This window comes from Mobula hypostoma, chromosome 3 (assembly GCF_963921235.1).
Source record: "Mobula hypostoma chromosome 3, sMobHyp1.1, whole genome shotgun sequence".
Taxonomy (NCBI): Eukaryota; Metazoa; Chordata; class Chondrichthyes; order Myliobatiformes; family Myliobatidae; genus Mobula; species Mobula hypostoma.
The window spans coordinates 148,301,005-148,313,938 of record NC_086099.1 but is presented as its reverse complement, the minus strand read 5'-3'; the positions used below and the strand labels follow the sequence as shown (position 1 = coordinate 148,313,938).

The following is a 12,934-nucleotide window of genomic DNA, read 5'->3' as shown; positions in this document are numbered from 1 at the left end:
CAAATGGTTTGATTACATTTAATTTGTTAATATTAAAGATCATATGAATATTTCCATATACTTTCCAAGTAAGAAATAGTGAGGATAAACTTCAGTTTTGGCACTAAAAACTGCTATTTCCTCAAAGTCCTATTTTACAGCAGGTGACCTACAAATACAAGATTTATTAAACAAATTATATCCTTTTAGATTTTCTATCAACATTTCTCTTTTATAAAGATTCTAAGTAAGACAAACATATATAGAGTCATTGCGAAGTACAGCACAGAAGCAGGTCCTCCGGCCCATCTAGTTCCTACTGAAATCATTTAAACTGCCTTCTCTCATTGACCTGCACTGGCACCATAGCCCTACCATCCATGTATGTATCCAAACTTCTCGTAAACATTGAAATTGAGCTTTCATGCACCACTTGTGCTGGCAGCTCATTCCACACTCATGCGACCCTCTGAATGAAGAAGTTTCCCCTCAAGTTCCTCTTAAAGTTTTCACCTTTTACCCTTAACCCTTGACCTCTGGTTGTAGTTCCACCCAACCTCAGTGGAAAAAGCCTGCTTGGAAATACCCTATCTATATCCCTCATAATTTTGTATACCTCTATCCAATCTCTTCTCAACCATCTGCATTTTAAGGATTACAGTCCTAGCCTATTGAATCTTCCCTTATAACTCAGATCCTCCAGACCCAGCAATATCCTTGTAAGCTTCTGTGTATGCTTTCAAACCTATTTACATCTTTCCTGTAGGTAGGTGACCAAAACTCCACACAATACTCCATATTAAGCCTCACCAACATCTTATGCAACTTGAACATAACATCCCATCTTCTGTACTCAATACATTGATTTATGACTGCCATTGTGCCAAAAGCTTTCTTTACGGCCATATCAACCTGTAATACCACTTCCACTGAATTATGGACCTGTAATCCCAGATTCCCTTGTTCTACCACACTCCTCAATGCCCTACTGTTCACTTTTTAAGACCAACTGTGATTGGTACTACTAAAGTGCAATACCTCACACTTTTCTGCATTAAATTCATCGAGCTCTGACGAAAGGTCTCGGCCTGAAACGTCGACTGTACCTCTTCCTATAGATGCTGCCTGGCCTGCTGCATTCACCAGCAATTTTTATGTGTGTTGCATAAATTCCATATGTTGTTTTCATTCTAAATGTGGAGGTGGAAATTTATGTAGAGATAGAAAAACCAGGATGGAATGAATGGCTTTAAAATGGGTTTTTAATGATATCTGTGCATTTACTCCAGTCATCATCTGGCCTTTAAATCTCCAAAACCGAAAGACTGCACTTGATTTTAATTCAACCTATGACATGAAATTAAAAATTTTACATCTGAGAACAGTTCATGTGTTAGTTCCAGTGACATTGAATATTCCCTTTTTATAATGGAAACCGTAGCCTTTTGTACAATATTTGCAATGATTGACATGCACTGCTTATTTTTTAGTATATTTCATCTTTTCACTATGTTCTACAGCAAAATTACTTTCTTTCAAACCTCCTGTACTTCTCTTCTTCCCAAAGTTCGCTAGTATTTATTAACAAGTTTTAATGTAAAATCAGACTAAGAAATTGTATGTAAATAGAGGCCGAATGTTTAAGTCCACGGCAGCTAATTTTTTATTAGGACTCCTGTCTCCTCTCATGGAGTTCAACTATATCCATCAAGGACATAACCTTCCCCACCATCAACAACATCTTTATGGGGCAATGCTCAAGAAGGTGGCATCCATCATGAAGAATCCTCGCCATCTGGGAAATAAACTGTTCTATCATCAGGGAGGAGGTACAGAAGCCTGAAGTCCCATACTCAGTAATTCAGAAACAGCTTCTTTCCCTCTGCCATTAAATTTCTCAACAGTCCATGAACCCATGAACTACCACATTAATCCATTTTTATTGAACTATTTATTTATTTAACAATCTTTTTTAATATTTTTATTAGTTTTCTAGTTCATAAACATAATAACAATAGTGATATAAAGAGATTGGAATTACATTATTGATAATAGATATATACAAGAGAAACTACAAAGAGTACAAGTGTAGTAAACTTCCAAACTCTTGATATAATTAATCATGAAGAGAAAAAAAAACTAAAAAAAAAAAATCACAAAGAAAAACCCCCAAAAAACAAAAAAAAAACCGAACAGAACAAAACAGGGCTGAACCAATATATTAGATCGAATACATTCATTAATGTCATCAACTCCCCTCCTCTATTCACATATTCTAAGTTAATAAAAAGGATTCGGAAGAGGTCAAACTACATCATATGAAAATGTTGAATAAATGGCTTCCAAGTCTCTTCAAATTTAACCGAAGGATCAAAAATGACACTTCTGATTTTTTCTAAATTTAAACATGATATAGTTTGAGAAAACTATTGAAATGTAGGAAGAGGATTGGTCTCTTTCCAATTCAATAAAATGGACCTTCTGGCCATTAATGTAACCAATGCAATAATACGACAGGCTGAAGAGGATAAAGGGCTATTATTGGCAAACCAAAAATTGCCGTAATAGGATGGGGTTGTAAATCGAAACGCAGAACTGTTGAAATGATCTCAAAGATATCTTCCAAAGTTTTCCAAGAGAGGGCAGGACCAGAACATATGAGCCAAAGAGGCCACCTCAGAGTGACATCTGTCACAAATAGGATTTATATGGGAGTAAAAACGAGCTAGTTTATCTTTAGACATGTGGGCCCTATGCACTACCTTAAATTGTATCAGCATATGTTTAGCACATATAGAGGAAGAGCTAAGTAATTGAAAAATTTTCTCCCATTTCTCTATAGGTAGGTGAATTTATTTAACAATTGAGAGTAATTTTATGTACCACTGCCACAAAACAACAAATTTCACATCATCCAAGTTATTGATAATAAATGTGATTTTGATTAAAAATTGGCCAAATTTTGCTCAGAAACATCACTGTGAAAGTGCATTTGTATTTGGTAAAAAACGTACTGTGGTGGTAGAGCAGTGTGAGGTTTAATCTAACCATGACTTGGGAACATTTAACATTGACACAGGTCCCCCCTACCCCCAGCTTATGAACACCAGACATGTACAGTCTGGACATATGAATCAGCATCTTGGAGTCAAATGTAATGGATCGGTCAACTGCTGTTGGGGCTGCAGGGAAGTTGGATCTTGGTTTGTGTCTGGCCACATTTCCTAGTTACAAACAGTCTGGGTTACAAATGGTTCACAGAACGTAGCCTTTCTATTAACTGGAGAGGGCCTATTCTATAATGCATTCAGCATTAATGAAACCCCTCAGTTCAATGCACTTCTGGTAGACAAAGAGAAATACTTCCGATTTAATTTTGCTCTTTTTCCATTTCTTATTAAAGTGCATTGAGCACTTAACAAATATAAAATACTAAACATAGTTTTGTTTTAAAATTAAATATTGTTTTTGAATATTTATCTTGCACAGAATTATGTTAGACCTAGGTGTATTAAAGTAAATGGGAATAGTTAATGAAAAAACAATAAAATGTGGATGAAGTCTTTGTTAAAATGCTGTAGTTAATATGTATAAGGTGTTATTTTATGGGATATGACATATTTCTTTACTAAATGTGAACTAATTTTAAATTAATTTAAAAAATATATATGTTTGTTCATTTAATACATTTCAGGTTCCACCAGATAAATTAAGCACTGTGTACGATATTATTCGAGTACCAGACATCCACACAGTTTATGAAGTTATTTGCCAGACGCCAAAAACATCTTGATGTTGGACTGATCACAACAGGTAATAGTGGCTTTCATTTTGAACTAGTACTGCAATTCCTTAAACTTATATGGCAGAGATTACAGTCAGGCTGCTGGGGTCAAAATCTCAATTTTTTTGAAGTCTGGACACAAAATTGGATGGAGTTACATTGGGAGCAACTTCTTGCAGGTAACTCTGCATCTGACAAATAGTTAATCATTCAAAATTGAAAGTTTATGGCTAAGGTGTTCCCATTAGGCTGAAGGAGAAGGACAATGAAACTAGGGAACCCTGGATGTCAAGAATATCAAGCGATGGTTAAAGGAAAGAAAGGAAGCATGTGATAACTTATAGAGAATTTAAAATGAGCGGAAGCAGATAGCAGTGTAGAAATTGTAACAAGGTGCATAGAAAAGAAATTAGGGGGGCAACAAGGGGACACCAAGTACCACTGGCAGATGATTAAGGAAAATAACAAAGTATTTTATAAGTATATCAAGAGCAATAAAGTAACCTGAGAAAGATTGGGGCTTATTTAGTGATCAAAGAGGAAATTTGTACATGGTGTCAGAGAACATAGGTAAGGTCATAAATGAGTGATTCTCGTCTGTATTCACTAAGGGGAAGGGAACTGTATTTGGAAAATGTGGGAAGGAAAAGTTCACATTAAAAGTGAGTTATTATTTTTGTTTATCATTAATTCAAAGAACCAAAGTACATTTATTATCAAACTACGTATGCAGTATACAACCCTGAGATTCGTCTTCCCACAGACAGCTACGAAACGAGGAAACACAATGGAACCTGTTCAGAGGAACATCATCCATCCAAAGCGCAAAAAAAGAACAAATTGCGCAAGTGGCAAAAACGAGTGAAAAGCGCAGAATATACAACATCAAACCAGCAGAGTCTAGGAATGTTCAGCTTAGTACAGTTCAATTCAATTTAGCGCACTGCCATAGAGCCAGTCTGCAGGCCGTAGAGCCAATCTGCCCTGATCAACATCGCAAAAAAAATTTAAAAAACGAGTATCCAGAAGCCAGAAACACTTCATAGCATGAACCATAGAGTCAAATCCACAAATTGCTTCAATTAAACCTCGCCCAAGACCCAAGACTCCGGCAGAATCAAGCGAGAAGGAAAGAGAGACCAGTCAAATGCAGGCACCCTCCTCTGAGAGCAGCAAGCAAAAGCAAAAGAGAAACTGATCACATGCAGGCGCCTTCCTCCAGCATCAGCGAGAATGAGAGAGAGTGACTGGTCAAAAGCAGGCAGATGGCACTGAACACCCGCTCACATTCCGCTCTCATCCTCGTTGATTTCAATCTTATTATTTAGGCAATAAATAATATTATTATTTGGAGATATAGCACGATAACAGGCCCTACCGGCCCAACGAGTGTGAACCGCCCAATTACACCCATGTGACAGATTAATGTAGTAACCTGTATGTCTTTTGGAACATGGGAGGAAACCAGAGCATCTGGAAGAAACTCACGCAGTCCTGAGGAGAATGTCCAACTCCCTACCAATTGAACCTGGGTTGCTGGCGCTGTGAAAGTATTATGCTAACCACCATGCAAGAAGGTTTGAAAACATGGATCAGTCCCTAGGGTCTGATCGGATGTGTCCCAGGCTGTTATGAGAAGAAGGGGGGTGATTGTTGGGATTCTGACTGAGAATTTTAAATCTTCGCGGGCCACAACTGAAGTCCCAACTGACTGGATGAGAGCAAATGTGGCACTTTTATTCCAGAAAAGGAGCAAGGATGAGACCGTTAATCACAGGCCAGTGAGTAAAACATCACTGGTAAGTTTCTGAGGAATGGCTATAATCTATACTTGGAAAGGTATCGATGGTAATCAGCTGTTTTTGTTAGGGGAATGTTCTGTTTGACCAATTTGATTGAATTTTTCAAACACTTATCAACAATGAGGGTGCTGCATTTAAGTAAAGTGTTTGGCACCTGAGACTGGTCTAAAATATTAGAGCCCATGATATCCAGAGCAAGTTAGGAAGTTGGATCCAAAGTTGCTCTTGTCATTGGATGTTTTATGGTGGAGTTGTGGTTTTATGATTGGAAGCATGTGTCAAGTGGTGTATCATAGGGATCCGTACTGGAAAACTTTCTATTTGTTTATTGAGATACAGCATGGAATAGGCCCTTCAGGCCCTTCGAGCCGCACCACCCAGCACCCCCCCCAATTTAATCCTAGCCTAATCACAGGACAATTTACAATGAGCAATTAACCTACCAACTAGTACACCTTTGGACTGTGGGAGGAAACCAGAGCACCTGGAGGAAACCCACTTGGTCATGGGGAGAACGTACAAACTACTTACAGGCAGCGGTGGGAATTGCTGGTACTGCAGAGCGTGTTAACCACTATGCTACTGTGACGCCCAAGTTTGATTCACTGTCTACACAAGCCAATGTACTCAGAAGTCATTTTAAAAATCCTTCCAGCAGTTTAAAATGATGAGTTGTGGTGGAAGATATCTTTAAATAATATTAATACAATCATTCTGATTAAGAATGTGTGGAGATTTTTTAAAAAGTTGTGATTGGAGCATAGAGGAGGTTTAATAAAAAACAATACATGTGTTTGTTTACATAGAACTATTGTTAAAACCTGAATATCAAGTGTAATGCCATTTTCTATAGTTGAATTCATACTTTCAAATGTGTGGTGTGATTTAATTTCTAGGTTGAAACTCAAAAAATGGTAGTAATCTGTTTCTACCTGATTATTCAGAATTTATTGATGACCATATCATGCCATTTAAATCTGCTGGTCATTCACAGGCACTACATAAATGTGTTCTGCTTATGCTGAAAATAAGAGAGGAAAGTTGTTGTGAACACACATTATTTTGAAGTACAATAAACTTGTCTTTTCTGTGTTTTACCAGTTGGATGCTGTATTTTCCCACATGCCAGAAGACTGCGACAGTTGTGCTATGACTGTATGTTTTGACAACAAACTATAAAGACTACCAAGGTCAGAACAACAAGAAGCTGAACCTTTTACTGTCCAGCATTTTGGTGAATCATTTCTTCTCAAAAAAGAAAAATCACTGAAGCAGCTTGCAAAACATTTATTCATCGGCAAAGTTCTAATAATTTAACTTTTGAAGTTTCAGCATAAAATGTAATAAACAATAGGGAATAAGTTAATTACTACATGAGATTGTCGGAAAATATCTTTCATTCTTGACTGTTATCCATAAGATGTATTTATTCTAAAACTCAAACTGTCATTTTGTGTCGGGATTCGTTTACATTTTCCATGAGAATCTTAGACATATAGGTATATTGAAATCTTGTATACATTTATTTATGGAGAATTGTAAAGTGATACATCCGAAACTGAATCCAACCATAATTAGTTTACGTGAATCATGAACTCAATTATTTAGTGGTGTTTCTAGATGACACAGTATCACAGTGCAAAACTGGATATTATTTAATATTTTATACATTTTATTGATAACCTAACTCACCCAGAGGGATCATAAAATTGTTAGTAGAGCAAGAATGTTGGAGTGAATTCATTGGCAGAGTTAACCTGGGAGTGCTCAACATGAATAATGATCCCAAAAAGCCAAGACCATACGAACATAAGACCAGAAGACACAGGAGCAGAATTAGGCCATTCAGCCCATTGAGTCTTCTCTGCCTTTCCATCATGGCTGATTAATTATTATTCCCTTCAACCCCATTCTCCTGCCTTCTCCCTGTAACCTCTGATGCCCATGCAATCAAAAACCTATCAACCTCCGCTTAAAATATACACGTATGCAATAACTGGCTCTCCACAGCCATCTGTGGCAATGAATTTCACAGATTCACCATGCTCTGACTAAAGAAGTTCCTCGTCATTCCTCCTCCAAGAAACTATTCCAATCTGTTGTTTAGACAAACTCAACACAGTACAGATCACTACTTCTGAATGGACATATTTCCTTCTAGACAATTAAAGATATGTAAATATAGTAGTCAATTTACATGATTTTTGTATCATTTGGAGTAGCATGAACATTTATCTGACCCAGGATAATATGTAAACATGTGCATGTGATCTAAAAGAGGTTTTAAAACATCAAAACATAAAATATACAGACTTAAAAATAATATTTTTAAGAGGTGTTCTGCTTTCAGGAAATTACACTTTTTTCTGTATGTTTCGTTATGATGATCCACATCCCTTGTCAATTCTCATTAGAATTTTAGATGCAGCTATAAAAAAATCAAAAATTACAGATTAAAAAAAATCAAAACAATTATTTATAATACCAGTTGAAGAAGAATTGCCAAGAATTATTTTAAGCCCTTTTGGAGCCACTGTATTGCAGTGGTCTATCTTTAAGATGTTTTAGGAACCTGTAGAAAATATGCAGAGGTACTTCAGGATGCATCCATCAAGGAGATAAAAAAACTCTATGAAAATCTGTCTTTAATTTTATATTATTTAAGAATCATCATCATCATTATGTGCAGTGTCATGTGATGTAGGTGATTATGATCTCATAACCATGATTGTTCTTGGCAAATTTAAGAACCAAGGAATGGTTTTTAAAGAAAAAGGAGCAGGATGATGTGATTCCAGCCTCTTGAATCCAGTTCACAATCTATAAGGTTATGACTGGCCATTTCTTCAGCCGTGCTCCACCACCTCCTCCCCTATTCTCACACACCTTGATGCAATGATCTGTTTGTCACAGCCTGAATATTAGCCAATGACTGAACATCACACATTTTGAGTAAAAGAATTCCAAAGAATCATAATCCTCTAAATGAAGTTTTTCCCCAACTTATTCCTCCTCCTTATCCCAAGACTGTTTAAATTAGTTCTAAACTTATCAGCTCAAAGAAATAGCTGTTAAGTATCTCGACTTTCAAATTCTTTCAGAACTTCCTTCATTGTTAGCCACTGGTGAAGTTCCTGAAGACTGGAAGGTAGCTAATATGCTCTGCTGTGGAAGAAGGGCAGCAAGGACAAGCTAGGGAACTGCAGGTTTTTTAGCTTGATATTAGTGGTGGGGAAGTTACTGGAGGGAATTCTGTGGGTCAGTACCTACCAGCATTTGAATAGACCGAGTCTGATTAGGAGGAGTAGCTTGGCTTTATATGTTGGAAGTTATGTTTGCTAATTCTTTTAGAGTTCTTTAAGGAGGTAACCAAATAAGTAAATGAGGGTAGAGCAGTGAATGTTATCTATTTGGACTTTTGCAAGACCTTCTGCATGACAGGCTGATCTGGAAGGTTTGGTCCGTGGAATCCAGGGAGAGCCAGTTTGGAGGATTCTAAACTGGCACAGAGGTTGAAAACAAAGGGTGAAGGTTGCCTCTCAGAATGAAAACTAGTGAAACATTGTGAGCCACAGTGTTAAGTGTCAGGACCTTGTCATTTATGTAAATGATTTAGATGTGAATGCATAAGGTTTGATTGGTAAGTTTGCTGATGAAATTAAGAGGTAATGTTGATAGTGAAGAAGGTTATTGTAGACTACAAGGGGGCCTTAATCAGTCAGGAAGTGGGCTGTTGAGTGGCAAATGGATTTTTATACAGTGTGTAGTAATGCATCTTTGAAAGTCAAGCCAACATAGGACTTGTACTATGAATGGTAGGCAACTAGGGAATGCAATGGGACATAGAGACCAAGGAATTCAAGCGTATAGTTCACTAAAGGCAGCATCACAGATTTTCAGGGAGCTAAAAAAGGCAGCAACACATAATCTGCTGGATGAACTCAGTGGGTTGAGCAGTGGTGAGAAAGAAATTTCCAATGTTTTGGGTTGAAACCCTCCATCGGGACTGAGATGGTCAGCAAAGGGGGGGGGGGGTGCAAGAGAGGATTCTGAAGTGATTGGTGCTCTGAGTAGGACAGTAAGATGACAGCAAGTTATGCCAGGTAGGGGAGGTGAGAGAGAGTAGAGTAGTTAATCTTCAGCAGGTGTACGATAGGTGAAAACATACAGAGAGAAAAGAAAAAAAATAAAATATGGAAGAAGGTGAGAGGGAGGTGAGTGAGATAAACAGCAACACAAAGGTCTACCAGAGCTGAATTCAGGCAAGTAAAGGAGGGGAGAATGGATCTATTGGAGAAGGGAGAGGTGAACGGCAGTTGGAATTGGAAGGGCAGGGGGAGAACCTGAGCAAAGTTCTTAAAAGAAGAGGGTAAACGGGGTGCTGAAGGAGGGGAACAAAAAATGGGAGAACCAGAAGATCAGAATGAGAGGAGAGGAGAGAACTGGGGTGGGGTGATAGGGACAGGAAAAACAGAAAAATGGTGGACAGGGTATTTACCTAAAATTGGAAAACTTGATATTTGTGCCATTGGGTAGTCGACTTCTCTAGATTATATATAATGTGTTCTCTTCCAGTTTGTGTTGGAGCTTCAGCTGGTGGTACAGATGGTCAGTGTGGAAATGGAGAGAGAACTTGAAACAGTCTGTAAATGGGAGATCGGGATGACCACTGCAGACTGAGCATCGGTGTTCAGTGAAGCGGTGGCTGAGTCTGTGCTTGGTCTTGCTGATATTGAGAAAAATGCAGTAGGCAAGGTTGGAAGAGGTGCATGTGAACCTTTGCCTCGCCTGGAAGGACAGTTTAGGTCCTAGATGGTGTGGGAGGAGGTGTAGGGTCAAGTGTTACATCTACAGTGATGGCAGGGCAAACGGCCAGGAGTAACAGAAGGAAGAATGTGGAAGGATAAGTGGACCAGAGAATCAAGGAAGGTGGAAAGGGGTGGGGATGAGAAGTGCCTGGTGGAAATGATGAAGGATACAGAGGCCCATAAGGTCAAACATAATACCAGATGAACTCTATCGCTGTTCTGTCTGGGAGGAAGTAGGGTGAGAGCTGATGATAGGAAATAAAGGAGATGCAAGATAGGGCTCCATCAACCATAGCAGAAGTGAACCAATACTTCCAGAAAAAGGAGACATTTCAGATGTCCTGGACAGGGAGCTTCATCTCGAGTGGAGAAAGTGAAACTGAGAGAAAAGAATAACATCGTTTCAAGAGACAGATGGGAAGAGGTGTAGTCTAAGTCGCTGCTGGAGTCAGTGGGTTTATTGTAAATATCAATGGTTTGACTCCTAAGAGGGAAGCAGTGAGACCAGAATCTTCACTGATTTGATTTGACTTGACATGAGATGTATTTCACTCTGTTTCAACGTACATGGAGCAAATAAAACTAATCTAATTGCTTGCTGTAACTGCATGTTAACTTCCTATATTTCATGTCCATGGATGTACCAAACCTCTCTGAACATCAGTGACAGGGAAGAAACATATTGATTTTTCTGTTCTTTATGTCACTATGAATTACCTGAACTTTTCTCAATATTACATTCCATCTGTCACTATACGTCAATATCCTTCTGCAGGCTCAATATCTACTCAGAACTTAGTTTCTTACTTAGAATTATAATATCAGAAAATTTCTACTGTATATACTGGTCCTGGCGTCATTATTAATGTTATACTTGTAAATTGTAAATATTGCATTGAGATTAGATACAATCACTTCTGTAAATGTGAAAAATAAAAGTGCCTTGTTTGAGAAGCTAAAACACTTGGTTAAGACTGAACAAATGTGTATATTGACACTGGTAATTATGTATATGACTTGGATATTGAGGGTATAATTATACAAATTATGCAGTTTTAACACTATTCTTATGGTCTTAATATTATCCTTACCTAAAATAGGTGATATGTAGACTTGAATACTCCTCATGGTGGTATGTAATCATGTTGCTACTGTGAAACAAAACTGAATTCCTATTCTTCAGTAAATAACATTCTAGTTAACGGGCCCATGGGCAGAAGGTCAATAAGCATCTTTCTGAAAGAAAGGTTAAGGAATATTTAAAGAGGGTAGGGCTTGAATTCATAATTCATTTTCGGGAGTGACTGGGATGGTATTCGGTTTGCTGACCATGACATTCGAGTCAAGTCAAGTCAAGTCGCTTTTATTGTCTTTCAACCATAACTGCTGGTGCAGTACACAGTAAAAACGAAACAACGATCCTCCAGGACCATGGTGCTACATGATACAACACAAAACTACACTAGACTACCTGAAGCAACACAAAACTACACTAGACTACATGAAACAACACTAAACTACATTAGACTTCAGACTTACACAGGACTACATAAAGTGCACAAAACAGTGCAAGACAGTACAATAAATAATAACAAGAAAATAGGCACAGTAAAGGACAAATTACAATATAATAATGATGTAAATGTAAACAATGTTTTAGCAGGAATTGAGAAAGAAATGAGGAAAAAACTGCAAAGGGAGTAGAGTGGTGTTCAGTTGAGTGTGTGTGTGTGTGTGTGTGTGTGTGTGTGTGTGTGTGTGTGTGTTCATTCTAAACTCAAACAAAGACCTTAAGTCCTATTGGATTACAATCACCATGAGTACTCTCTCTAAAAGGAATTTATACTGTAACTAAAATCCAATCTTCAAAAGCTAGTTTACTTCCTTGTTTATTCTCCACAGTGAGTTAAGCTGCCAGTACCCACTGTTCAAGTGGTAGGTCCCCTCTCCCTACCAAGGAGAAGATATTCCAACTAACGAAGTAGTTTTAAACACAGGTCAATTATTTACAGTGATACACGTTTAAATCTCAGAGGATTTCTTTATTAAACTCCTCCAAATTTTCACAGAAGGTTTCTATCTTATAAAACATTTCCAAATCACAAGCCATTTCCTAAACACAAAGTATTTCTTAAACATAAAGACTTCCAAAACACAGGTACAATTCCTATAAATTTAAAAGACATACCCATGATACAGACAAACACATTGTCTGTCTCAGAAAATGAAGCTGGAGGAATGGAACCGCATTCATCCCTGGTTTCTTTCATGTTGTCTGATGTTCCTTCTGCCATTTCTAATAAGAAAGAACTGCTCTCCACATTTATATAATTTTCCTCCCACATAGGTGACTTCACACACACATCACATGCACTTCCTTAGATATCTTTTTAACACAAATGTTCTAAAAGCATTTTGAAGACATAATTATTTCGCGAATGCTCACAGTTCCCAATTAATGCTATAAAACAAATTTATTAGAGGGCATTAAAACCTTCCAAACTATAAACAGATCAGTTATTGATATGCTAAATTATATTATCCATCTGTTCCACAAGCTT

General features: G+C 37.6%; 1 protein-coding gene across 2 annotated transcripts in view; it reads left to right on the top strand.

Annotated features, from left to right (window-relative positions):
* The window catches only part of hepacam2 (HEPACAM family member 2), a 101,079-nt gene extending 89,755 nt beyond the window's left edge, over positions 1–11,324 (top strand). For both annotated transcript variants that reach the window (XR_010017412.1, XM_063043840.1), the window contains 2 exons: positions 3,674–3,792; positions 6,667–11,324. Coding sequence is in view for 1 of the 2 variants with exons in the window: in XM_063043840.1 (XP_062899910.1) it covers positions 3,674–3,772 (99 nt within the window). In the remaining variant the exon portion in view is untranslated. The remainder of the gene's footprint in view (positions 1–3,673; positions 3,793–6,666) is intronic.
* Positions 11,325–12,934: the final 1,610 nt, after the last annotated feature.